A 23,883-nucleotide genomic window follows, 5' to 3' on the forward strand; every position below is an offset into this window, starting at 1 on the left:
GATTTGCAATTTAAATAATTTGGAACAATGTTTCTGAAAGCAGAAAGTTTGCCATTCTTTTGAAAATTAGTGTGTGTGGGAGCAGCTAGGTGGCACAGTGGAGAGAACACCAGCCCTGAAGTCAGGAGGACCCGAGTTCAAATCTGCCTCAGTTCAAATCTGTCACACACTTCCTAGCTGTGTGACCCTGGGCAAGTCACTTAACCCCAATTGCCTCAGGGAAAAAATAAAAAGAAAATTAGTCTGTCATGTTTTGGCCACTTATCTCTCATGGGATGGATCTCATTGGTGATATTTGGTTGTTGTTGTTGTTTTTTAATCATCAGCTTTGCTTTTATTCTAGCTACAGATGCTTTATGCTTTTAACTTCCCGCAATCATTCCATTTCCTTTGTGCCGGCATCTCCCCCCTCCTCTAGCCATAGTTAAGAGAGCTTCTTAATGATTTTAATTTTTAAATGTCTATTATCCACTCTAAGTCTTCAGTCTATGGAAATCTTGCTTTGTAGTTATTTATCCCATAATGCCTGCGGTATAAGGGAGTATTATCATTCTCCTCGGAAAGCACCCATTCCCCCAGAGGGAATGTCAAGGCAGCCAGGCCCTGCCCTTGGCACGTTGCCCTTTCCTGCTCTGCCCTCTGATGGATACAGTGGGCAGCAGCCCCAGAAGCTGGCTCTGACCTGGCCCCTCCTCCACCCGTCCCTGCCACAGAGGACACGGCCAGACAATTCAGTGGGTGCAAGAAGTTTATTATATCAGAGGGAAGGTGGCAAGGCCCAGGGCTGGGTCCAAACCCTAGGCCCAACATGCAGCATTCACATGCAGAGGCTCCCTGGGCCCCCATCCGTGCCTCACAACCCTCCAGGCCCCAGCTGGGCTTCTTCCGTGCTCCCAGCGGGGCCTCCTCAGGCTAGTCCTCACCCTGACAGCCCAGGACATGCCTGGCCTGCCCAGCCACCTTTCCACCCTCTCTCTTCTGGGGAGACCAGTGGCCCCGGGATCTGGGGGCAGCCAAGCAAGGAAGAGTTAGGGCAGCCGCTCGCCCCCCCTGGAGCTCTCAGAACACTCAAGCTGGGAGGAACGTGACAGGTTTTTTCTAGTGGAGGCAGAAGGAATAAGAAGGTGGGGCCAGGGACACGTGGCGTGGGGAAAGGTGGCCCGGGAAACTCGGAGGCCTGGGCAAAGGGCAGCACCGAAGGCCAGTGGCAGCAAAGGTGGGCAACTTAGCCTGCTCCTCTCTACCTTGGCCCAGGCGCTTCCCCTGTCCAGGCCTGTCCGGGGAGCTGAACGTGGCCAACCTGCACCTACCTTCAGCCAGTGGGGAGCCTCGTCCTCCCGCCTGCTCCCTGCCCAGGGTCGTGCCCAAGCAGGAGGCAGCCCTGAGTTATGAGGGAGGGCATGCCCACCGGCCCAGATATTCTTACTCGAGTCTCTCGGCACCGCACTGGGCAAGGAGAAGCCCTGTAGAGGAGGGGCAGCCTGACTTTCCTGGGGCCTCCCCGCCTGCAGACAACCCCGTCCCATCACGGATTCTGGCACCGGAGAAACTAAAGCCGTCTCCTCCATCCTCCTGGGGAAGAGCAGGGCTCGTACAGAGACCGGGTTTCCCCAAGGGCCTCGGAGCAACAGCTCGGTGCTCCCTTGGGCTGCGCTCCGGCCAGCGTCCCAGGGCTGACGGCGGACAGACGGCCGAGGAACTTCAAGGCACCGGGTTCTGAGGAGCGGCCGCCCCTCTGAGACAAACAGTGATTGCAAACATCCTTAGCTTACGCTATGATTGGTGGAGGTGAGGGAAGAGCGCGCGCACACACATGACGGAAGAACGGGAGTAGGAGGAGACAGGCCGGCAGTTCTCCTGGTCCCCGTGACATCAGGCACCAGAGTCAGTAATGCTCGCACTCCCCCGGGCTCGCTGTCGGAGGCTGGGAGCCAGGTGCGGCCTTCTCACCCCTGGGTGCCGGTGGCCTTCTGGACCAGAGGGATCTTCGGCAGAGGGAGGACAAAGGCCCTTCAGGGAGCCTGCCCCCCCATGTCCCCACCCCCATTCCCTACCCCTGCCCCCTTTGCCCCCGCCTCCTCACCTCCTATCCCCCATGGGCCGGCCCGGACTCACCTTGGACAAGTCCACCCCAGTGAGGGCGTGCACAGAAGCCGGCAGCTCTGCCAGCAGGCGAGTCACTTCGCTGGTCACCTTGCTGTTGTCCCCACTGAGCACCACGATCTCATCCACTTTGGTTAGAGGGGCGGACACTTTGGCAGCAATCTAGGCCAGGGAGGGCTGAGGTTAGCATGGAGAGGGCCCTCAGACACGATGTTCCCTTCACAGTCTGCAGCCCCCTGGGCTGGCCAGGCTCTTTAAGGAGGCCTGGAAATGGTGTGGGAGCCGGGGACCCTCAGGGGGAAGGGTGGGAGTCCCTGACTCCCCGCCCTTCTCACAAGATGCCCGGCAGCCCCCCCACCGCTGAGTGTTCTTGCCCCCACCCCCAGGCCCCGGATCAGTGGGAGCAGCCGCAGTTGGGCCGGGGCCTCTCACCGCGGGGAGGGCGTCGAGCACCAGTGCCAGCTTGGCGGCGTGGCCGTACATCTGGTAGGCCTCAGCCTTGAGCTTCATGCGCTCGGCCTCGGCCTTGCCCAGGGCCTCAATCACCATCGCCTCGGCCTCCCCGATCTTGCGAATCTTCTCTGCCTCGGCCTGGGCCAGGAGCACCTTTTTCACCCTGGGGCGGGGGGTGAGAGGAGAGAAGGCATCAGGCCCGGCACCCTGGTGGCCCCAGAGGCTCTCCTGGGCCGTGGCAGGGCCGGTCCCCTTCTCCATGTGCTGGGCGAGTGCTCGAGAACCTCCCTCCCGGGGCAGAGCTGGGCCCGCCAAGCTTGCTCCGGGGATCCTCGCCCACGCCGCCCCTCAGACTCAGCCCTCACTTCTCCCCCTCGGCGATCTGCTGCATGCGGTGGGCCTCGGCCTCCGAGGGCTGCCGGATGGTGGACACGAGCTCCTTGGTAGTGCGCAGGATCTCCTGCTCCTCCACGTCGATCTGCTTCTTTCTCTGAACGACCTCGATCTCCAGCTCTTCCTGCCGGATCTTCTGCTGCTCCTTGGCGGCCTGCAGCTCATAGGCCAGCTGGGCCTCCGCGGTCTGTCAGACCAGAGGTTGTCAGCCTGTGGGCTGCTGCACCCATCTCCCCATCACCTCACCCATTGTACCCCCTCCCTACCCCCACTCCCTATATCCCTCTCCCTGCCCCCTGCACCCCTCTCCCCGGCCCCGCCCTCACCTTGATGCTGACTTCCTCAGTGAAGGCCGACTTCTTCAGCTCGAAGGAGCGTTTGGAGTCGGCGATATATGTGTCCGCCAGGAACTTCATATCCAACATTTCCTTTTTGCACTCGGCTTCCTGGGGAGAGAGGGGACAGCAGAAGTTGAGGGGAGCCCTTGGGTTGGGAGTGAGTGGGTTACATGAAGGGGGTGACAGGAAGCCCTGTGCCAGACCACAGGCTCCCCCTCCCCCAGGGCCAGGACCCCCTCACCCTGATGCCTGCGTCCCGTTCAGCCTCGGCCACCCCGATGTCAGCGTCTCTCTGGACCTGGGCTGTCTGCGACTTTCCCAGGGAGCTCAGGTAATTCACTTTGTCATACACGTCCTGCAGGAGTGTGAGGAAAGGACATCAGCCCTGACAGGACAGAGTGGGGGCCCCGGGGGCAGGGCTGAAGAGCCCCACCCTCCCCCAGGACTGTACCTTGATGGTGAAGCTGAGGATCTCGATCCCCATGCGACCCACGTCGGGGGCGGCCACTTCCCTCACCAGCTTGGCAAACTGGTCCCGGTCTTGGTAGATCTGCTCCACGGTCAGGGTCCCTGGGGGAGGGCAAAGACAGGTGTGTCTTGGATTAGACCCCTGTTCCTCACCCATGACCCCACGTCCATGTGGACCAAGGCGGAGAAGGCTTGGGGAACTAGTGGTAGAGCAGGCTGCCTGGCACTGACCCCAGGGGCCTCAAGGGCTCCAACCACAGTTAAACCCCCCCCCCATGAGAAAAAGCTAGCCTGGGGTTTCCTCTCCATGGGGGGGAGGGGGATCCAGTGCCCTCCCCGCCCCAGCTTTGCTGTGGTATAAGTCTTACTGGCCCATTTAAAAGATGAAGGAGAACTGGACTCCATCAGTGCTACAACCATTAAATTGGCTGTATGTACCCAGGCCCCAGCGCTCCTCCCGCCTGTTCTGCCAAATTAGCCCTTGTACAAATCAAATTTCTGACTGTTCAAGAGGGGTGGCATGGAAGGGGGCGGCGGGGGAGGAAATGGGCTGAAAACCTTGGGAGCTTCCCTGGCGCTGTCGTGGTCTAGTGCATTTAGGGCCCCAAGGATCTGCTTCTTGCTCCCTGTGTGATCTAGATCTAGTCTCCCATCTGCTGCCTGGCTCTAGGCCTGGAGGTGGGGAGTTGGGGACCGGTTTTTCCTTCTCCTTCTCTTCGCCCTTTAATTCAGAATGCTGGCGTTCCTTATGGCCTGGGTGCACCCTCTGGACTGAATGACTGCCCACTCTAAGCCCAGACTCTCACTGGGTTTCCTGCCCAGGGCCCAAATGCAGCCTCCACTCCAGAGCTGGACCTCATGGACAGCCCAGGGGCTTTGTCCTTCCCTGCTCTGGACCCTCTGGGGAGGGGCAGGATGGGGAAAAGGGAGCTGGATCAGCTGGGCTTTCAGGGGACACTGGGACCAATGAGTGTCAGTGCTATAACTGGGTGGACAGAAGGCTGTAGGCCTCCTTGGCAGTCTGAAAAATGTGGAGCCCAGAGCAAGGAAGGTGACCGAGCCAACTTCAGCTGGGGTCAGAAGGAGGGTCTGGGACAGGCTGGCGGGCGTCCGAGGGAAGAGATCGGATCTCAGGCCCTCGTGGCACAGGGAAACATCCGGGGGAACAGCAGAGTGACGCTGGGCATGGGGGGCCTGCTAAGGCCCAGCCTTCAAGTGTGGGATGTGAGGGAGTTACAGAGCGGGGCTCTCGCTTCCTGACACTCTGTGACCCCATGGGCCCCAGCACCACAATGCTGTCCCTGGAGGCCGTTTCCTTCTACATATCATTGGACAGATGAGGAAACTGAGGCAGGCTGAGTGGTATGACAATCAACATCCCACAACTAGTGAGTATCTGAGGCTGGATTTGAACTCCTCGGACTCCAGGCCCAGCACTTTAAGTGAAAAATGATCCTCTCAGGAGCTAATGGGTCTCCCTGACCAGCAGATCTTCAAAGAGGAGGTCCATTATCATTAGTCAAGAATTGGGGGAAGGGGGGATACAGGTACAGGTGAGACTGGGTGGCTTCTGAGGTCCAGCCCAATCCCAGGGGTAAGGGGGGGACAGGTGGGGCAGGAGCAGCACTCCACCTAAGATGGACCGGAGGTGGCCCTCCAGGGTCTGCAGAACCACATTCTTGATGTCATGAACGTTTTTCCCCAGGAACTGCTCACAGGCCACAGCCAACAGCTCATTCTCCGTCATGATTTTCACCTGCAGAGAAGGGAGAGGCCCCGGAAGAGACAATTAGCTGGAAAAAAGTTGCTTAAAAAGAACAAAAAGGGGGGGGAAGTTGTGAGCCCCCCTAAGTCTGGGGAGTGGCTGCACCTAACCATAACAGACTGCTTCTGTTCCTGCCCCCCTCCCAAAGATGGGGACATCTGTCCCAAGGCTCTGGTGGCCAGGAGAGCATAGGCCTTCTGTTTTTAGTATGAACTCTGCCCCATCAGCATGCTGTTCAGGAACCTTCCCAACGCTCAGGTCTGGGCTGAGGGCCCAGAGCTTCCCGCTCCAGGGAGAATGATGGCGGCCCCAGTGGCTGATCCCAGCTGACCTGCGTCCCTGCACTCACAGGCCCTGCCCCAGGGCCCTGTTTTGTACCCCAACTGGAGTCTGTATCAACACCTTGCCTCATCTTCCCGACAAGGGGACTTTCTGGTTGCTAAGGAGGGACACTGATACCAGAGAGACAGAGAAAGGGAGAGACAGACTTAAGTGTCTCAGCAGATCAGGGACCAGAGCCAGAGTGTGTGTGTGTGTGTGTGTGTGTGTGTGTGTGTGTGTGTGTGTCTTTCTTCCTTGTTGATTGTTCTCTGTGGATTCATAATCAAGTCCCCTCTAGCCCCTCGGGAATCCCGGCCCTATGGCAGAGCCCAGGAGGGCCATGGAGTCGTGGGCAGTCTCCCACACCTACGAAGTCCTGGAGGTTAGAGCAGCAGAGGCCTCTGGGGAGGGGATGGCTGACAATGTGGGTGGGAGCAGTTCTGTCTGGGGACGGAGATGGCAAAGCAGGAGAGGTTAAAGCCAGGCAGGCCTGGAGAGTGACTGGGGCACAGATGGCCCTCACCTGATTCTGAGCCCCCACTGGGGAGGGGGCAGCAGTGGAGAGAACGTCCCCAACTGCCCAGGCTCGGAGCAGGCCTCCTGTCCTGTCCTCTCTCCCTCTCCCCCTCCCCCCCGGCACCAGAGGCTATACCCAGAGTTACTATACCTGGGCGACACCCGTCACAGTTAAAGCTACCCCCTCGGCCGTCTCTACGTCCTCACAACGGGGCTGCAACGTCATTATCTCTAGTGAAATCCTGTCAAGAAACGTAAAACATGTGCATGTCTCTAAGAGTGAGAGCTCTGAGGGCATCGGGGGCAGCTTCAGGAGCCTTGGTCACTCCGACTGGGCAGAAGGGTCATGGGGTGGGCAAGCAGGTGCCCCAAGCTGGGCCGAATCTCTGAGGTCTCAGGGCCAAAGTGGTCAGGGGATGAAGGTGGGATGCAGAACAAGTTTCAAAAAAGAGAAGGAAAATAGGCCAGATTCTTGGCTTGTGCCCTAGAGGTATGGGCACATCCCCCCCACTATTACTCAGACCAGCCCAGATGGAAGACCACAGGAAAGAAATTCTGTACTAGGGGCAGCCTAAAGGGGCAAAGTTTCACAAACGTTTGCTGGATTGGAAAGCTCGGGGTGGCTTTGGCCATTCAAGGCACCTATGTCAGGGTCAAGTTCATTGAGTGGAAATGGAACTAAATGCTCAGCTCATTATTGGCTGGCAGTGGCTCTGGGTCTAGAGTGGGCAGACAGGGCCCAGACCACTTAGCTAACACCACAAAAGGGATATTTACAGAGCATGGTTGGTGCTCTGGAGGTAATGTCTTTGAAGAAGAGGGTGGTGAGCAAAAGGGGCTTCTGGGCTTGAACCGTTGGAGTTCCTGCCTCAGGTCACACAGGAAAAAGACACAAACAAGATATCTGGGGACTGCATCCCTGGCAAACAGCCTCTTTGAAAAGATTCTTACAGAAGAAGCAAGAGAGGGGAGAATTCTGGGAAGATGAAGCAGGTCAGAAAATTTTGAGTTCTTCAAATTTTCTCCACAGAAAAAGACAGAGGGAAGGTAGAGCAGTGGGAATAAACCAAAGTCAGGCTAAAGCAGTTGTTCTAAGACAACCTGAGCAGAGGTTCTGCCTAAGTGAAGTGCAAATGCCTGCAGGACTTAAAAAATCAAATAAGAGCAACTGAGGAAAAATATTTAAAAAGAAAAATAATCAATGTGAGACAATCAAGAAAATTATGAAAAGAAAACCAACCAATTTGAAGTAGAGAACCAAAATTTTAAGGAAGAAAATAATTCCTTAAAAACTAGAATTGGGCAAAGAGAAACTAATGACATCCTAAAACAAAGAAATAAGAAAACAAAAACAAAAGTGAAACAAAGAAAAGAATATGAAACATCTCATCAGAAAAACAAATTGAGGAGAGATAATATTAGTTGGGTTGCCTGAAAATGTTGATTTAAGAAAAAAAAAAAGAATCAATAACAATAGTACAAGAAAATTATCCAGGAAAATTGCCTTGGACTTCGAGAAGAAGGCAGAGCAGAAATAAAAAAGATGTACCAATCACCACATAAAAGAGATTCCAGAGGGAAAAGTTACAGGAATATCACAGCCAAGTTTCAAAGCTTCCAGGATAAATGGAAAATACTGTAAGTGGCAAGAAAAAGCCAATTTAAATCTTGTGGAGCTACAACATTGATTACAAAAGAGTTAGAACTACTACAATGAAGGACCATTTGGTTCCTGGAATACTATATTTTGAAGAGCCAAAGAGCTGGGGTTATGACCAAGGGTAACCCAGCAAAGTTCAGCATAATACTGAATGAGGAAAAACAGACATTTAAAGAAATGAAAGACTTTGAGGTTTGTGTGACAAAAACAGCAGAATTTAAGGGGAAACTATAACATCTAGGAGAAATATGAAGAAGCAATTATAAATGACTCAATAAGCTCAAATTGTTTTCTTTTATGTGAACATATCAGTTCTCTTATGACTATCATTTTCCTTGAGGTAGTCTGAAAGAAAGACTTGGGCTGAGTTAAGTATGATGGGATGCTTCTAAATAAAATAAAATAAAATAAAACCGTGTAGGGAATTTAGTAGTGGGAAGGGCGGGTAGTACTGGAATCTTGCTCTCATTGGGAATGCGTTAGAGAGAGAACAACATGTTTATTTAGAAGGGCATAAAAATTTAAGTTCAGAAAGAAATAAAGAGGGCAGAGGAATATGATGGGGGGGGTTGATAAGGGAGGGATTCTTGAAGGAGTGGACAGATTAAAGCAGGGGTTCTCAAACTACGGCCTGCGGGCCACATGTGCCCGCTGAGGACGTTTATGCAGCCCACCGCGTCATGGCAAATGGGCTGCGGGGCGGAGACAGAGTGAGCTTTTGTTTTTTCTATAGTCCGGCCTCCCACAGTCTGAGGACAGTGAACTGACCCCCTATTTAAAAAGCTTGAGGACCCCTGGATTAAAGAATAAGGAGGGCAAAGTAATAGGTACAAGTAAAAAGTAGAGGAGTGAGGGATGGGAATAGGGTGAAGAGGATAATGAGGGGAAAGAGAAAAATATACAACAATAACTATAACAGAATGTGAATGAGATGAATTTACCCATAAAATAGAAACTGATAGCAGGTTAAAAATTTATGTGAGGACAGTTAGGAAAACAGGAAGGGAGAAAACAGACAAGTAATTATAGTTTAGAATGTGAATTGGATGAATTCACCCATAAAATAAAAACAATAAAATAAAAATTTGAATTAAAAAATATGTTGCTTTCAGGAAATATTATAAAAATGAGAGCTACATGCATATTTTATTTTAAATATCAGTAGAATTTATCATGAAAAACAGCAGCAGTAGTCATCATGATCTCAAAATTAAAGCTAAAACAGATTTCATCAAAAGAGAAAAATAGGGCAACTACTCTATATGTCTGACATATTAATCAATATGGTTATAGCATAAGGTTGGGATATGGCTGTGATGTAGGAAAAGACAAGCTGGGAGATTGAGAAAAAGGTGGAAAGGCTTGGATTTATGAAGGAAAATGCTATCCAGAGACAGAGGGCAATTGGAAATAAATATAGTAGGGTCATACATATTTGCATATGAATATGATTATAAATATATGTGTTGGCCTGTGGGTATATATAAAATTATATATTGTATCCTTCTTGGGGAGGGAAAGAGAAAAAATAAAATTATCCAGAAGAAAAGAAAATACCTACAAGGAAGCAAAGATTGGACAACTCTGAAATACAATGTGTAATATTTGTTACAGAGGCTTTCTTAAAATGGCAACTTGTTGCTTTCTAGTTTGGATCCTCTCATGTTCTGGCATGTAAATGACAATGTTTTTCCTTTCTTATTTTGTATTTAAGTTTGAAACAAATTATTTTAAAAGAAGTCAGAAGGAAACAGTAACTTCTGGGGGATAATAAATGTTTGATGATTGGCCTAGAGCTCTAAGAAAGAGTTCTGGGGTAAAATGCCTCTTATTCTACCCCCCCCCCCAGTTGTAAGAAATGTTAAAGGGATGGTTGCTGATCTTCCTGGCGTCTAGGGGTAGCTGTGTACAGAATGTGAAGAGAAGCAGACTTTGAGAGTACCACGTGAGGGGCTCAGAGAATCAGGGTCACCAGACCCTCACCTGAAAGAAGTGATCACTCTCTCCTGCTCGGCAACTCATTGTCCCCAATCACCCACTTGGTCCAGCTCCCCAGTGGCCTCTCTGTTCTGTGGTGATCAAGCCCCACCAATCCTAACTAGGCAGCTCAGTTCCCACCACTGAGCCTTTGCACAGACTGAGCTCCATGCTCAGAGGGCCCTCCCTCCTCACACATCCACTGTCCTTCAGAGCCTGGCTTCTGTGCCCCCTGGTACCTGAAGCCTTTCCTGAGTCCCTCCAGGGGTTAGTGCTTTCTACCCCATAATTTACTCTTGCATTTGCTGTGCATATAATTTGCTGCATGCACGTTGTTCCCTTCCAGTAAAACATAAGCTATTAAAGGGAACATGCTTTTGGCTTTGGATTGCTAGTACCTAGTGCAAATGCACGTGTATCCCAGGCTGTATAATTGTGCTCTATGGCCTCATTCAATGCTGCATTTGTACATGGGAGCTGTGTCAGCTAAACTCCAGGCCAGAATTCTACCCTATTCCGGGGCAGTCTCCCTCTGACCCCAAGTCCCAATCACCACGAGTGACATACCAGGGGAAGCCATCAAGCCCTGGGGAATCTGGACAGAAAGACACCCCACCCCCTGAAATGCTGGCTCTGGCCCCTTCTCAGATTCTTCTGGCTCTGAGCATGGGTTCATTAAGGACACCAAATGAAGGGGGGAGGGCACTTCTCACCTCCAGCTGTCTCTGTGGTTGGAACACACACAAAATAAGCTGGATCTTTCCTACCAGGTTCCCTGACAGTCCCTGAGCTCAAGAAGGCTTCCAAAGCTCCAATCCAGGGTTGAGTTGGGGGGTCCTCTACCACTGAGATGACTTTGGGAGGTCGGAGCACCACAATGGTCAACTAAGGGCTGTAACGTCACTGGTAGCCATGGCTTTACACTGAGTAAGGGGGGGTTAAGGGCTGAGAAATTTAAGAGGCTGCTGGGTAAGGGCCGAGCTTGATCCAAGACCATCTACTCTTGCCTGGAAGGAGGGGAGCAGCCAGTCTGCCCACTTCTCCCAGTCATTAGTCCTCAAATCAGTTTATTCCAATAGGAGACATTGCTCAGGATTGTCTGGGCAGGTGACCATAACTGATAGAACATTTGCTCTGTCATTGAGGAGACAAAGAAAAGCCCAAAACAGACCCTGCCCTCGAGGAACTCACAGAATAACGGGGGAGAAAGAATGGAATGACCGGGAATGTACAAGATAGCTACAGTGTGGACGGCAATCTAAGAGGTCTCCTGCAGGAGAATCAATATGGAACACTAAAGGGATGCAGGGAAACTAAGAGGTGAAGGACATTCAGGAATCTGGACCAGCCCAAGCAAAGGCATGGAGATGGGAGATAAGGTGTTAGTTCTTGAGGAACTGTAAGGAGGCCAATGCAGCTTTATCATAGAATAGGTGGAGAATCTGGGGTAACAAGAGTGGAAAGGCAGGAAGGAGCCGAGCTGGTGATTGAGGGGATTAAAAGCCAAACAGAGGACTTTGTCTAAAAGCTGCCCCTGGAAGTTGTGGACAGCCAGGGGAGTGACATGGTTAGATCTGCTCTTTAGAATAGTCACAAGGGCAGCTCAGGGGAGGACAGGTCAGAGTGAGAGCCCAAGAGAGGCTGTGGACTAGACAGGTGGAGGGGGCAGCTAGGAGAACACAGCCCTGGGGCCAAGAGGACCTGAATTCAAATCCAACCTGAGACCCTTACTGTGTGATCCTGGACAAGTCACTTAAACTGAATGAAGGAAACAAACAAAAGATGCCTGTGGGACATCTAGTTCAACCAGTTGATGATGAGGAACTGGAGATCTGGAGAGTGACTAGAGCTGGGACACATCGATCTGGGAATCACTGAATCTGGGCTTTTGGCTGAAGAGGTCACCAAGGGGAGAGTACTGGGCAAAAGCTGAAGAGGACGATCTAGGAGAGCAGGAACCATATGTGGTGGATGAGACTGCAGGAAAGGAATGGGCCAAGGGCAGAGGAAAAGGGAGAGCAGGGGCCGGAAAAGCCAGAGGGGAAGGGCGTGAGCCATGGTGTCAGATGCTGCAAGGAGGAGGTCCCAGCCAGGCCGTTAGGTCCCTAACAAGCATGGAATGCTGCTGCATGGCTGTACGGTCTTCTCAGCACCAAATTATTTGTCTTTTCAAGAAGGGATGGAGGGAATTTGGAACTCAAAAATTATTAAAAAATGAATGTTCAAAATGATCTCTACATGGAATAGAGAAAAATAAAAAATATTTAAAAATCTAATAAAACAACCACCATATTACTATTATTAACAACTAATAACATATTGTTAATAATATATTAATGTTAACATCTAATTAATACTTAAAGAAAATAAAAGCATCAAACAAACCAAACAAAATAATTATGTCACATGGTAACACTAATAATAATAGACTATGGGGTATATTTATATATCGATAATATAGTAATGAATATGACGGATAATGAAATAAAATAACAACATTAAATAAAATGAAGCCATAAAAAGGGATTTGTAAGTGGAGGTCTCTGGTAACTTTGGAGAGGGTGATTTCACTTCCATAATGAGGCTGAGGTCAGATTACAGAAAATGAGAGAGAAGAGGAAGTGTCTCGGGCTTTCTCAATGAGTTCAGCTGAGGAGGGAGAAATGCAGGGTCAAAGAGGAGGGAGGGAAAGCAGAGAGGCGGGAGAGCCAGCGTGCCAGGAAGAACACTTCCAGAGGGGCGGGCAGCCCCCACAAGAGATGCCATGTGATGTTCTTCCCCTAGACCTCCACGGGATGAGATGCCATAGGAGGAGGCCAGAGGCCGAGGCGAGGGAAGAGGGGACACTTCGGGAAAACCAAAGAATCTCCGCCCGTTTGGGCCCAGGGGCAGTGTTGGAGACTGAAAGGAACACTTCTGGCTCCTGTCACCAGGAGGTCCCTATCTTTGTCTCCCCAACAGCTAAGTGACTCAGCCAGTGAGAGCAATCCAGTGAGATGGGGCCATGCCAGATTCACATGGGTTTAAAAAAAAACAACAATCTTCTTTTATAAAGACTGCCTATGCTCCTCTCATTGTTGCTTGCAGGATTCCTGTGAGGAAGAAGGGAGTTATTCTCCCCATTTCACACATAGGAAGACTGAGGCCCTTTTAGTGGAAATAACTTGTCCAGGATCACCCACTGAGCTAGTGAACTCACTACAGCCCTCCAAGTCTCTGGCCAGAGTTCTGGAAGAATTATCTCAAAGGTGCTTTGAACGTGAATGAATGAAATGATCAGTGGAACTCAGTTTCTTTGGGAGAAGGGGGGCTGGGTGGGAAGACACCTGCTCCTGCTCTAGCCCCCAGCTTGTCCAGAAGAGGCTCATCCCAGAGGACTGGAAGTGGACTCTTCCTCTGCCCCTGGCGGGGCTCACCCAGGTGGGCGCCATTTCTGCTGTGCCCCAATTCCAGGCAGGGCAGTTCTCCTCTGCAAGGCTTAAATCTCTCCTCTTCACACCGAGGGGCAGGCTGTGAGGGTACATGGCAGGTGGGGAGGGAGCTGGGACCAGCGTAGGAAGCAGAGGCCAGGGAGTATGTATGCCATCAGGAGAGAGACTCCTGGGGAGCTCAGCAGGGAGTTCAGCAGTTTTCAAGGCTCTCCATCCTGGACATGGTCCCGTCTTATAGCCAGAACAGTCCTTGGCATCCCTTGCTCTCGTTCCCCCCCCCCAGGTGGGGGAGAGCCAGTCATGGCTGTGGAGTTTAGCTTGGGGGGTGGGTGTACATCTCAGCTGAAGCCACCTAGATGACCAAAGCTGCAGGGGAGGGCACACCCACTCAGAAGATCTGGTCCTCTAGCTGCTGTCTGCCGGGCCCCACGGGGGCAGAAGGAACAGTTAAGACACAGATGGAGGAAGCAGGCGGGTTATTACCTGTGCAACCCCTGTTACGAATAACGGGACCCCCTCCGACGTCTCAATATTCTCACAGCGACACAGGATGGTCATTACCTCCAGAGTCAGTCTGAGCGGCAGCCAGGGAGTGGGGGGTGGGAGAGAGGAAAAGGAGGGGGGATGGGAAGGGGGAGGGGACACAGCAAATACACACAGTGGTTACCAGACAGGCACTGATCCTCACTGCCCAGAGCGGGGCCGGGCACCCTAAGCCTCATTCACCCTCTGTACCCCACCCCGGATGCCTGCCAGTTCAGGCCTTTGAACGTGGATGAGGTTTAGCACCCATTGCCCTGTGATGCCAGCTCAGCCACTGCTGAAGGAGCCGCCTCCCTGCCCTGGAAATGATTAGGGGCAGGAAAGGGGCTCGGGAGATCTGATCTGGTGATCGGTGGCAGCGGGCACCTCAATGGGTGGGCCCAGCTCGGTGACACTAAAGCTTGCCTGGAACAGTTGGAGGGAGTTCACTCCATTCTCTGCCAAAGACCAGGAAACTCCCTTCCCTCAATTAGGGTGTTGGGGACCCCTTGGGGAATTTACTTAGCAGTAAACATGGCGTGTTTCTTTAAAATGTAATTCTTTTTTAAAAAAACAAAAACACTACAATTTCTGGGCAATTATGCCCAGAGGGATCATCTACCCACGGGGTTATTCACAGTGAATACACCTGGCCTGTTTCTGGACCAGCTTCTGGGCTGCTCAGGTGTATACTCAGGGGACAAAAGCCTCATCTCAATGTTGGCAACACACCTCAGGACACTCAATCAGAGCATCGCTATCAGGCCCCCCGGCAAGCAGGAACAATCTGGGGATTGCACTGCTTGGTGGGAGGCAGGTGGCGGCCACGTCTCAGTTTCCTTCTGGGAAATGATTGCATCTATGTTCCTCTTGTGAAAGCCCCTGGGGGGCAGGAGGGAGGAGGAGGGGGAAGGGGAGAAGCAGAAGGAGTCATCTGAAAAGCAAAGAAGGCACAAATAAGGGGGTGCTGCAGATCCCTCTTAGCGGGGAGCGGCCTCAGGCTGCCGGAAAGGGTGGGATGAGGATGAGCAGCTAGACTTGGTGAGAAAGAAGCTGCTGTCCCAGGTCACGCCCCCCAGCCTGGCCCCATCTCAGAGACTCGGAGCTGGTACTAGAAGCTTCTAAGGGAACAAAGATCCCTGGCATGGGGGGGGTGTCTCTGCCTTCCTCCCTGCCTCTGTGGCTACGTGGAGGGTGCTGCCGAAGGGCCTTTTGGAGTCTCGCCTTGGGCAAGTCTTCCTTGTGTCAATCCCTGCCACCAGGTTCTCTCTGGAGGCTCATGTAGGGAAGGCCGGCTCACAGAGCTGGGCTCTGTGCTGGAAGCCAGGAGGGAGAGGAGGAGGAGGGAGGGAAAGAGAGGAAGGCTGCAGCTCAGATGCCAGAGGCGGAGGAGAACCATCGATCAGAGAGACATCTTCCATATGCTGGGCTGGGGGACAAAGAGAAGCCAGCAGCTCAGGGACAGCACTGAAGGCGGCCCTGGATCCCGAGTCTGCCTAGTGTCTGTTTGCACAAGGAGGTTGAAGTCCCTGGCTAGAGATCCTTCGGCCTCGGCTGGAGTTTAGGGTCCAATGCCCCTCCAGGCAACTTGGCGAAGAAGAGAGAGGGAAGTGGGTCCATGCCTGAGAGATGAGCCCACCAGAGCCACAACAGCAGAGAAGCAGGGCACTAAGAGAGAGCTGCCACCTTTACAGGCCAAGGAAGGTTCTGATGGCATCAGACTGAACATGAGACCTCAGCTCCCCAAAGCCTGGGACCACCTGTCCGGACCCCTTTGCTCAGCACACTCCTGAGACTCAGCTGGCCTGGAGTCCCATTCGCCTAAGCAGGATTGGAAAGGGAGGGGAACCTGGCAGAGGAGAAAGGGCACCGGGCCACACCCCAAGCCTCGCTCTGCCAGTGCCTTCCTCTGTGACTCGGAAAATCACATTCCCTCTCTGGCCGTTCTGCTCCTCTAACCCAAGGGGTCGAATGCTAAGGGGCTCCCCGGCTCTGCCACACTAGCCTTGGGTGCAGGTCACTCCCGGGAGGAACACTTCTTCCTTGCTTTTCTATAGTGTCAAGGCTTTGCAGCAGACCCCAAGATCCAAGAAGAAAGGCTTGTTGTACAGTGGAAAGGAAAGGAGAGATGAGGAAGAAGGGAGGGTAATGAGGGCCTCTGAGAGGCAGTGACCTCCCTCTGCCCCCCAGTGCTCAAAAGGGACTAATTTTTTTCTAATTTTTTAAAGTATGGCCCAACAGCTCTGAAGGGGGACCCCCCTTCCCTGGGAGGTGATACTTAGGACAGGGAGGCAATTCAAATTTTAATTCCTCTTTCTTTGCTATGTTTCCCCTACCACCCCAATTTTAGGTTAAGATACTCCCTGAAGGATTTTGGGAACTGAGCATTTGTAAAAGCAGAGGAAGGGGTGGGGGTGGTGGCAGCTGCTCTGCCATGGGACAGTCTCTTCCTGGAAGGGATGGGAGACATCAGGCCCATGTTGTGCCTTCCACCGGGGATTGCTTTGGTCTCTGGGTCTGGAACCCTTTTGATCAGGGCTGACCAGACTTCAGCCCTCTGAAGTCTCACTCTATGTACCTCCCCATAAGCCTCGACCCTTCCCCCTCTCTTTCCCCCCCAGGCCTTCCTTCTCCACCTAAGACACTTCAACTGCAGCCTGCAAAGAATGTCAATATTTGATCTGTCTTCTACTATCCTTGTCCACACACACCCAGCCTGGACAGGCCCATAAACAAGGCTACATGATGGATAAATAGACTGATCGAGAACAGGGATGTTCCCAATATGTGGCACCTGGATTCTCTGCAACGCCAGTCCCAAAAGGAAGGGCTGCCTCTGCCAGCTTGGCAAGGCAACCTGTTCCCACACAAATCTTGCTTCCCACTAGGGCAGCTTCAACTAGAGGGGCCAAGCTCTGGCTCCCAAGGAGAAACTCTCACCCGGCCTCCCTCCTGGCACATCCTCACTTCCCTGAGAAGCCCTTACCTCTGGGTATCTGACACAAACCACCAGGCCCATGCCCAGCCTCCAAACACGTACTTCTTCGCATCTGGACTGAAGCAGCCTCCTGCAAGACAAGAAAGCAAGACCCCATTAATCTGGAGCGCAGAGGGTCTCAGAGCAAGGGACTGCCCAGGCCGCCTCTGCCAGAGCCTCCGGGCACTGCTACAGGAGTTCTGATAGGCAGGCGGTCCTCTGGCTGTGGCCCCGAATGTCAAGAGGCCCAGGATAGACCAGCGGGTCCATTCTGCTTCTATTAAACCCAAACCTGCAATTCTTGTTCCCTGTGCTTATTTAGCTCTCCCCAGAGTCTGTGTCAGGCCCCTCCCACAATGCTTCCAATCTATTTCTCCATCCCGTCATGTGGGGGGAAGTGCAGGCTCTGGATCACGACACCCTTTAGATCTCGTCATTGCCATGAACAAATGCTTACTACGTGAGGGGAAGGACACAACAAACATTTATAAAACTCAACTGTTCTAAGGAAGCCTCTAATTTATTTGGGGAGACAGGATGTGGGAGAAAGACATTACAAGATAACAACTACATACAGGATGGGGGGGGAGAAGAGAAATAGAGGTGGGGAGAAAAAGGAATGGAGGGAGGGAGAGAGAGGAGGGAAGGTGGAGAGAGAACCACATGGTAGGAGGCTGGGTCAGAGGAGAGAAAAGCTAAACTGTGAAGGGAAAAATCACTCACATTTCTACCAAACTTGTGAGGTTTTTAAGTACTTTCTTTAAAAAACAAAAACAAACACATGCACCACAGGTATTTTTATTCTCATTTTACAGATGATAATGAATCTGAGAGGGGTAAAGTGTCTCACAAATATAAGACAGGAAGGAGCCTCGGTTTTCTCAATGGGAATGAAGCCCATGTGTCTCCCTGGTAGGGCAGCAGAGGTCATATCCAGATCAGCTGTGGGTCCTGCGCTTACAATTGCTAATATAGTAATGAAGAGAGGGAAGAGTGTGCCTAGCAGGAATGGACCCATTTTCTCTGGCAATGTTCAAGGACTTTGGGACAAAAGCATGAGGAGTAGACATCACTTTGTTGGGGTTTAGCCACCTCGGTCCTGACCCTTTTGGGCATTTCCTTGGCAAAGATACCAGAATGAGGGGGCAGCTAAGTGGCGCAGTGGATAGAGCACCAGCCCTGAATTCAGGAGGACCCGAGTTCAAATCTGGTCTCAGACACTTAACACTTCCTAACTGTGTGACCCTGGGCAAGTAACTTAACCCCAGCCTCAGAAAAAAAAAAAAAAAAAAAAAAAAAAAAGATACTAGAATGATCCACCATTTCCTCCTCCAACTCATTTGACAGATGAGGAAACTGAGGCAAATTGGATTACATGACTTGTGCAAGGTCACACAGCTAGTAGGTATTGAGGATTTGAACTCGGCTCTTCCTGACTCAGTCCAGTGCTGCCTAACTGCCCTAATGCTGGGGAGTGCCTGAAGCCTGCTTAGTGAGGGCACCTCTCATACAGTAGCTAATTAGAGCATCCAGGGTGGGTAACGATAATAGGATAACTCCCATTTGTGGTCTTTCAGGACTGACAGTGACCTTTTCTTCTTTCTCTGAGAGAGACTTCATCTAAAAGCTTAGGAGCTGGTTCAACTTTTCGGGAAAACATTTCAGAACGAGGCAAAAAAAAGTGATGAAGATGGCCGCTGGGCCGGACCAGGGATCGCAGTGCCGGGCAGCCTGGGGGTCCAGACACGATAAAACAGCAGGTGTGGTTGAGGATGTTTTGTGTGGCTACAAAGGGGGTACCTATCCACTGGGGGACATTTGGGCAGGCTGTGATGTCACAGAGTATCATGAGGAAAGACCTGAGAAAGGAGAAGCGGCCCAAGAGCCACTGAGAGCACCCAGGAGGGCAGCCCTGCAAGGGAAACAGGACAATTGTCCACAGAAGCAGTGTAGACATGCGTTTCCTTCCTTTGGAGCTGTGTCCCCTAGTCCAATTCTACACAGGAGGGTTTAATTCCCCGGGGGAAAGGGGAGCAGCTTGAGGCTTCCAAACAAAAGGCAACAATCAGACTCAGAACTAGAATCTAGAATCTTCTTTAAGATGAACTGAAATTGGATTAGGGTCTATAAACTTTTCCCTGTCTGGGGGAGTTTGTTCATGGACTAGCTGCAGTGGACATATGAGGTAACAATCTATAAAATGAGGGAGTTGGGGTAGCCATTCAACAAGCACTTATTAAGTGTCTACTATGTACTAGACGGAGGCAGCTAGGTGGTTCAGTGGAGAGAGCCCTGGGCTAGGAGTTGATAAGACTGGAGTTTAAAAATGGAATCAACATTTACTAACTGTGCCACTGGGCAAGTCACTTAATCTCAGTTTAATCTGCTGGAGAAGAAAATGGCCAACCCCTCTAGTACGCTTGCCAAAAAACCCCATGGACAGAACTGGCCTATGGCCCAAAGGGGCACCAACAGTGGGACAGGACCGAATAACAACAAGGTGCTATGTATTGGGGGATCCAGAAACCCCCGCTTAATACCTGTGACCCTAAGACCCTGCACCAATTTAGCCCTGGGAGAGATGGGCAGGCTGCCTCTGAACCAGTAGAGGGACTAGGTGAGGGTGGATTAAGAATGCTCCCACCACCCCACTTGTCTTATGTCTGCTGACCTTTGGGTCTGATCTGCCAATTAGAAGGAAGCCAGGCTGAGGAAACCTGGCGGGGCTCCAAAGCAGCAGCAACAACAGGAAGCTTGTGCTCTCTGGAATGGCCTTCCTATCCTGCTCTGGGCTGCTTTAGCAGGCCCTCCACCTGGAACAGGCTTGAGGAATCCAGCTCCTCCATCCCCCTGCCCTTATTCCAAACCCCACTTTCCTTGGCTATCTGTTCCCAACTTCCTTGATGAGTCTGTGGAGAACACAGGGGACCTTGGAAAGCAAAGAGCCTGCCCTTTCACCGGACAGAAGGAGAAGCTAAAGCAGGATCTCGCAGGTTTCCCAGTTCCTTTTTCCCACCACCTTTGTCTTCTTTACCCTAATCTTTTTCTCTCCAGCATCCCAGCTTCCTCCACAAAGGCTCCAGGTATCCCGCCAACTTTGCCTCTGAATGGCCCGTCACTTTCTCACTGTCCCTAGCCAAGGTATTCCTCTCAGGCATCGATCTCCGTATATATTCAGAGCTGAGCCAAAAGACAGGTCAATATCTCATCTTCCAATGGACCCTTGGGAAGGGCCTGAAAATGGCTAAAGGGAAGAAGCTGACTGGAAGCCCAAGGCTTCCCAACTATCTGGGGACAAGGAACAAGCCACTCAAAGGGTTTGTGGGGGTGAGTTTGGGAGAGCAGGAAGGGCCTGACCAGGGAGACGTCGACTTAATCCTCAACTCCCAAATTCTCAGTATAGGTTGCATGGTAGAAAGAGAGCTAGATTTGGGATCAAGAGGGGCCTGGGACCAAATCTCACCCAAGATACTAAGGGAATGACTGGCAAGTCTCTAAACTCTCTGGTACATTTGTAAAACAGGGACAAAAAGGTTTGTCCATCTCTATCTCACAAGGCTGTGTGAGGATCACATTAGGTAATGTACAAAAAGTACTTTGGAAATCCTAGCACTCTGCAGACATCTGTTTTATTATAACGGACTAAGCAAAGAGTAAGAGGAGGAAATTGTTCCCGAAGGACAGGGAGAGGGGTTGGACATGAATTTAGGGACTCCTTCCAGTCCAGGATGTGGGAGACAGTAACAGAATCCCTCAGAGGTAGACCTGAAAGAAGGTTGGGCTCAAATGACTAAGAGTAGGCTTTTTTGGACCCTTATCCTAGGAACAGAGGGAGAGGGGAGGTGGTACCTCCTCAGCATATAGGTCTACCTATCCCATTTTCCCCAAGGTTATACCAGAAGACGAACTTCCCTCAGTTTCAAGCACCAGAGCGAAGCGCAAATTTTATTCTGGGTGGGCCTATTTCTTCATCTGTGAGAGAAAGAAGCCGGATTCCGGCTCTCCATCCAGTGTTGCACAAGAAAAGTGAATTCATATGTTTTGGCTTAGTGATTCTGCTTCGGGGATATGCGCCAAGTAGGTCAGAGATGAAAACAACACTGACATGTTCCCACATTTTGTGAAATGAAACACTCAGAAACAAGTGAGCACCTCTTAAGAGTGTGTGAAGTGAATAAAAAATGGGACTTTATCAGTGTAATGGAATACAACTATACAATAGGAAATGATTTTTTTTTTTTTTTAAAGGAGGAACTCGGAGAAACATGGGGAGGCTGGATATGAAATGATCATAACAAAGCCAATTCCAAGACTTGCATTCATCTTCCAAGGAAACTCTGGGGGTGGGGAAAGTTAGAACAGGCTCCTAGCCCAGAGCTTGGGGTTGGGACAAATCCCAGTTACAGAACAATCAAGAACGGTTCCAAAGCGCAGGTAAGACACCTCCCCACAAGTGGAAAATGGTGGAAGCCAACAGGACCCAAGGCCACTGTGTCAGGCAGTTAACGGATGGGGGAATTTTCCACTTAATCATTTTCCCTTTTAAATAAAGGAGCCTTTGATCAGGAGAGAGAATGAAAACAAAAGGCTTCAATAAAACTCATTTTTAAAAAATGAAGCATTTGGACTCAATGATCTCTTCAATCCCCCCACCCCACCCCCAATCCCTTTCTCTGCCCCAGGCTTATATTACATGCCAAAGGAGGCAATGCAGTCACAGTGAACCTGGCACCTTCATCGAGTCTGTTTCTTCATCTGTACCACGTGTGTGAATTAAAATCTGAATCTATGCTCCCATGAGCCTTGCCTGGTTGGAATAAAGTCCGTCCCTCTTCCTGGCTGCTCCAAGCTCCTGGCAACATTGTGAATTTCTTGCTGATAGGGCTGACTTTTGGAGACCAGCCAAGCCCCCTTTCTGGCCTCTGCCTTTCTATAGGCCCAGGACTTACCCACCCTTCCACACTCTCACTCCTCCTCTCCTCAGTCTGGGAATCTTCACAGAACAAGGTCTGAAGACAAGGGATTATAAAGAGAGCTCTTCGGCACTCTTTAAATGGTAGCTCTTCTCTCCTTAGCCTTGGGAATATTTAACAGATCTGGGAGAGTTCTAGAGAAAGACTCTGGGAACTTTAGAGAAAGAAGACTCGGGGAAATAGTGGAAAGAAAGAGGCTGCTTTGGGTGTTAAATCTCATCTCTGACACAGGGTGTGACTTTGGGCAAGTGCCATTATCAGGCCTGGGCATTCACATGCTAGGACTGGTCTAGAGTCTCCTTTCCAGCTCTCCCCCTTTACTTGAGACACCCGCTCGCTCCTGCTGCCAGTACCATTACGGCCCAGTGTTCAGGCTGGGGATTTCCTTGGTAACTGAGAAAGCCTTCGATTTGGGGATCGATGCCGGGCCCAAAGCCACAGGCCTTGCCTGGGTGGCTCTGGAGCCTCTGGCTTTAAAAAGCCCAAACGCAATTTTCCATTTCTCAGAAACAGCGCTCACGAGTGTGCACGAACACCCACGGCCCGACGGAACTCCGGGCTCGGGTCCCAGACTTGGCCCAGCAAGCTCCGCCAGCCGACTCAGCCAAGCCTGTGTGGGTTAGGGATGCTCTCCCACCCTTACCTGGACCGGACCGCGCCGCCCATAGGGAAGGAGCCAAAAGGGCCCTTCTGCTACCCACCCCCACCTGTAAACCTCCTCCTTGCGAGGCTCAGCCTCCACTGCAAGGAAGCATTTTGCAATTGGGCATAACCGCCACAGCATCCGTCCCTTGGAATCGAGACTTCCCGCGCCCCGGGCCAGGGTGGTGCCCGCCCGCCCGTACCTGCCACCCAGGTGTTTCCACTCCCCGTTTTCTCCAGTCCAAAAAAAGTAACAGAGGGATCCGAAGCCCGCAATTCCATGGCCTGGGGGAGGGCCCTCCCAAGTGAAGGGGGGGGGGAAGGGGATTCCCATCATTGGGAGGGAGAGGTCCGGGCTGCAGGGAAAGCTCCTCCTCCCCGCTTCCCAAAGCCCGGGGCTACAAGTTGCAAAACCTCAGAGGCTGGAAAGCTGCCAGGACAGTTAAACGTCCCCAAACCGCTAGTTTCATTCACCAGAAAATCCTCACACCCCTGCTTCCCAGAGCGGGGGTCGCCAGACAGGTCAGGGGGGTCCCGGGCGCGGCCCCAAAGAGGGGGCGGAGTGATAAACACCACCCACTGCAGAGGCGGTCAGCGAGCCCGCCCATCCCCCCCGAGACTGAGAAGCTGCCGGGAATCTGGGACGGGGGGAGGGGGCGCGCGGGGCGCAGGAGGCGCCGGGCCAGGGGGCTTAAAGAGCTCGGTCCCTGCATCCCGGCCCCTGGCCGAGCAGCAGCAAGCAGGGGCGCGGACAGCAGCCACACCACGCCCTGGGGTTGGGGGGAGCCGCCTGATGTCTCTGGGGGAGCCCCTGCCCCGGACACCACCCATGGGCCCGAGTCCCCCAAGTCCGCGTCTTCTCGCAGGCCCGCAGTGCCCCTCCCCACAATCCCTGCTGTAGCCCATACCTCCTACACCTGTGCCTCCAGCCCTGCCGCTGTCCCCTTCTCCCCCGACTGTGCGCCAGGGCTACTGCCCCGCCTTTGCACCCCCTCCTCTCCCCGCCCCACCCCCATGCTGCCCCCTCCTCCGGCGCGACCCTCCCGCAGCCGTCCCCCGGGCTGCCCATGCCGTCCCACGCCGGTGTCCCCACTCCCGCCGCCGGCCCCTTCGTCCCGCACGACCCTCCCGTACAAGCCCCACGCCCCCTCACCTGACACCACCAGCGCCTCGTTGGGTCCCACCGTGTAGCAGTTGCCCATGGCTGCTGCGGGGAGCACCCGGGGGATAGCGGCCGCACCGCCGCACTCGCGCCTCTGTCGGGCGGGGCGGGGGTGGTGGTGGTGGCTAGCCCAGCCGAGCACGCTTGCGCACTGGGCCCGCCCAGCCCCACCGGAAGTGAGG

At 52.3% G+C, this 23,883-nt stretch overlaps 1 protein-coding gene across 6 annotated transcripts; it reads right to left on the reverse strand.

Annotated features, from left to right (window-relative positions):
- Nucleotides 1–730: 730 nt before the first annotated feature.
- FLOT2 (flotillin 2) lies at nt 731–23,854 on the reverse strand. Of its 6 annotated transcripts, XM_074263739.1 has the most exons (12): nt 23,693–23,800; nt 16,934–17,015; nt 13,909–13,999; nt 6,509–6,599; nt 5,388–5,511; nt 3,739–3,857; nt 3,529–3,642; nt 3,276–3,395; nt 2,922–3,136; nt 2,536–2,719; nt 2,116–2,265; nt 731–1,985 (listed from the first exon to the last, which is right to left on the reverse strand). In XM_074263739.1, the coding sequence occupies exons 4-12, from the start codon at nt 6,581–6,583 to the stop codon at nt 1,947–1,949; spliced, it is 1,140 nt and encodes a 379-aa protein (XP_074119840.1). In that variant the 5' UTR covers nt 6,584–6,599; nt 13,909–13,999; nt 16,934–17,015; nt 23,693–23,800; the 3' UTR covers nt 731–1,946. The 6 variants fall into 6 exon arrangements, 5 of the variants coding, with proteins under 5 accessions (XP_074119840.1, XP_074119843.1, XP_074119839.1 ...); XR_012481465.1 differs by lacking the exon at nt 6,509–6,599 and having other exon boundaries at nt 2,116–2,280; nt 2,515–2,719; nt 23,693–23,848; XM_074263742.1 differs by lacking the exon at nt 13,909–13,999 and having other exon boundaries at nt 23,693–23,849.
- Between the last annotated feature and the right edge of the window lie 29 nt (nt 23,855–23,883).

This window comes from Sminthopsis crassicaudata, chromosome 4, assembly GCF_048593235.1.
Source record: "Sminthopsis crassicaudata isolate SCR6 chromosome 4, ASM4859323v1, whole genome shotgun sequence".
NCBI lineage: Eukaryota > Metazoa > Chordata > Mammalia > Dasyuromorphia > Dasyuridae > Sminthopsis > Sminthopsis crassicaudata.

What these genes read in the sequence shown, in the direction of transcription:
- FLOT2 (XM_074263742.1), bottom strand. Translation starts at nt 23,741, where the DNA reads ATGGGCAACTGCTACACGGTGGGACCCAACGAGGCGCTGGTGGTGTCA. An exon ending in TCCTCAGCTTCACCATCAAG is followed by an intron (nt 3,643 to 3,738) that starts GTACAGTCCTGG and finishes ACACTCCTGCAG; the next exon opens with GACGTGTATGACAAAGTGAA. An exon ending in CTGGGGTGGACTTGTCCAAG is followed by an intron (nt 1,986 to 2,115) that starts GTGAGTCCGGGC and finishes CCTCTGCCGAAG; the next exon opens with ATCCCTCTGGTCCAGAAGGC.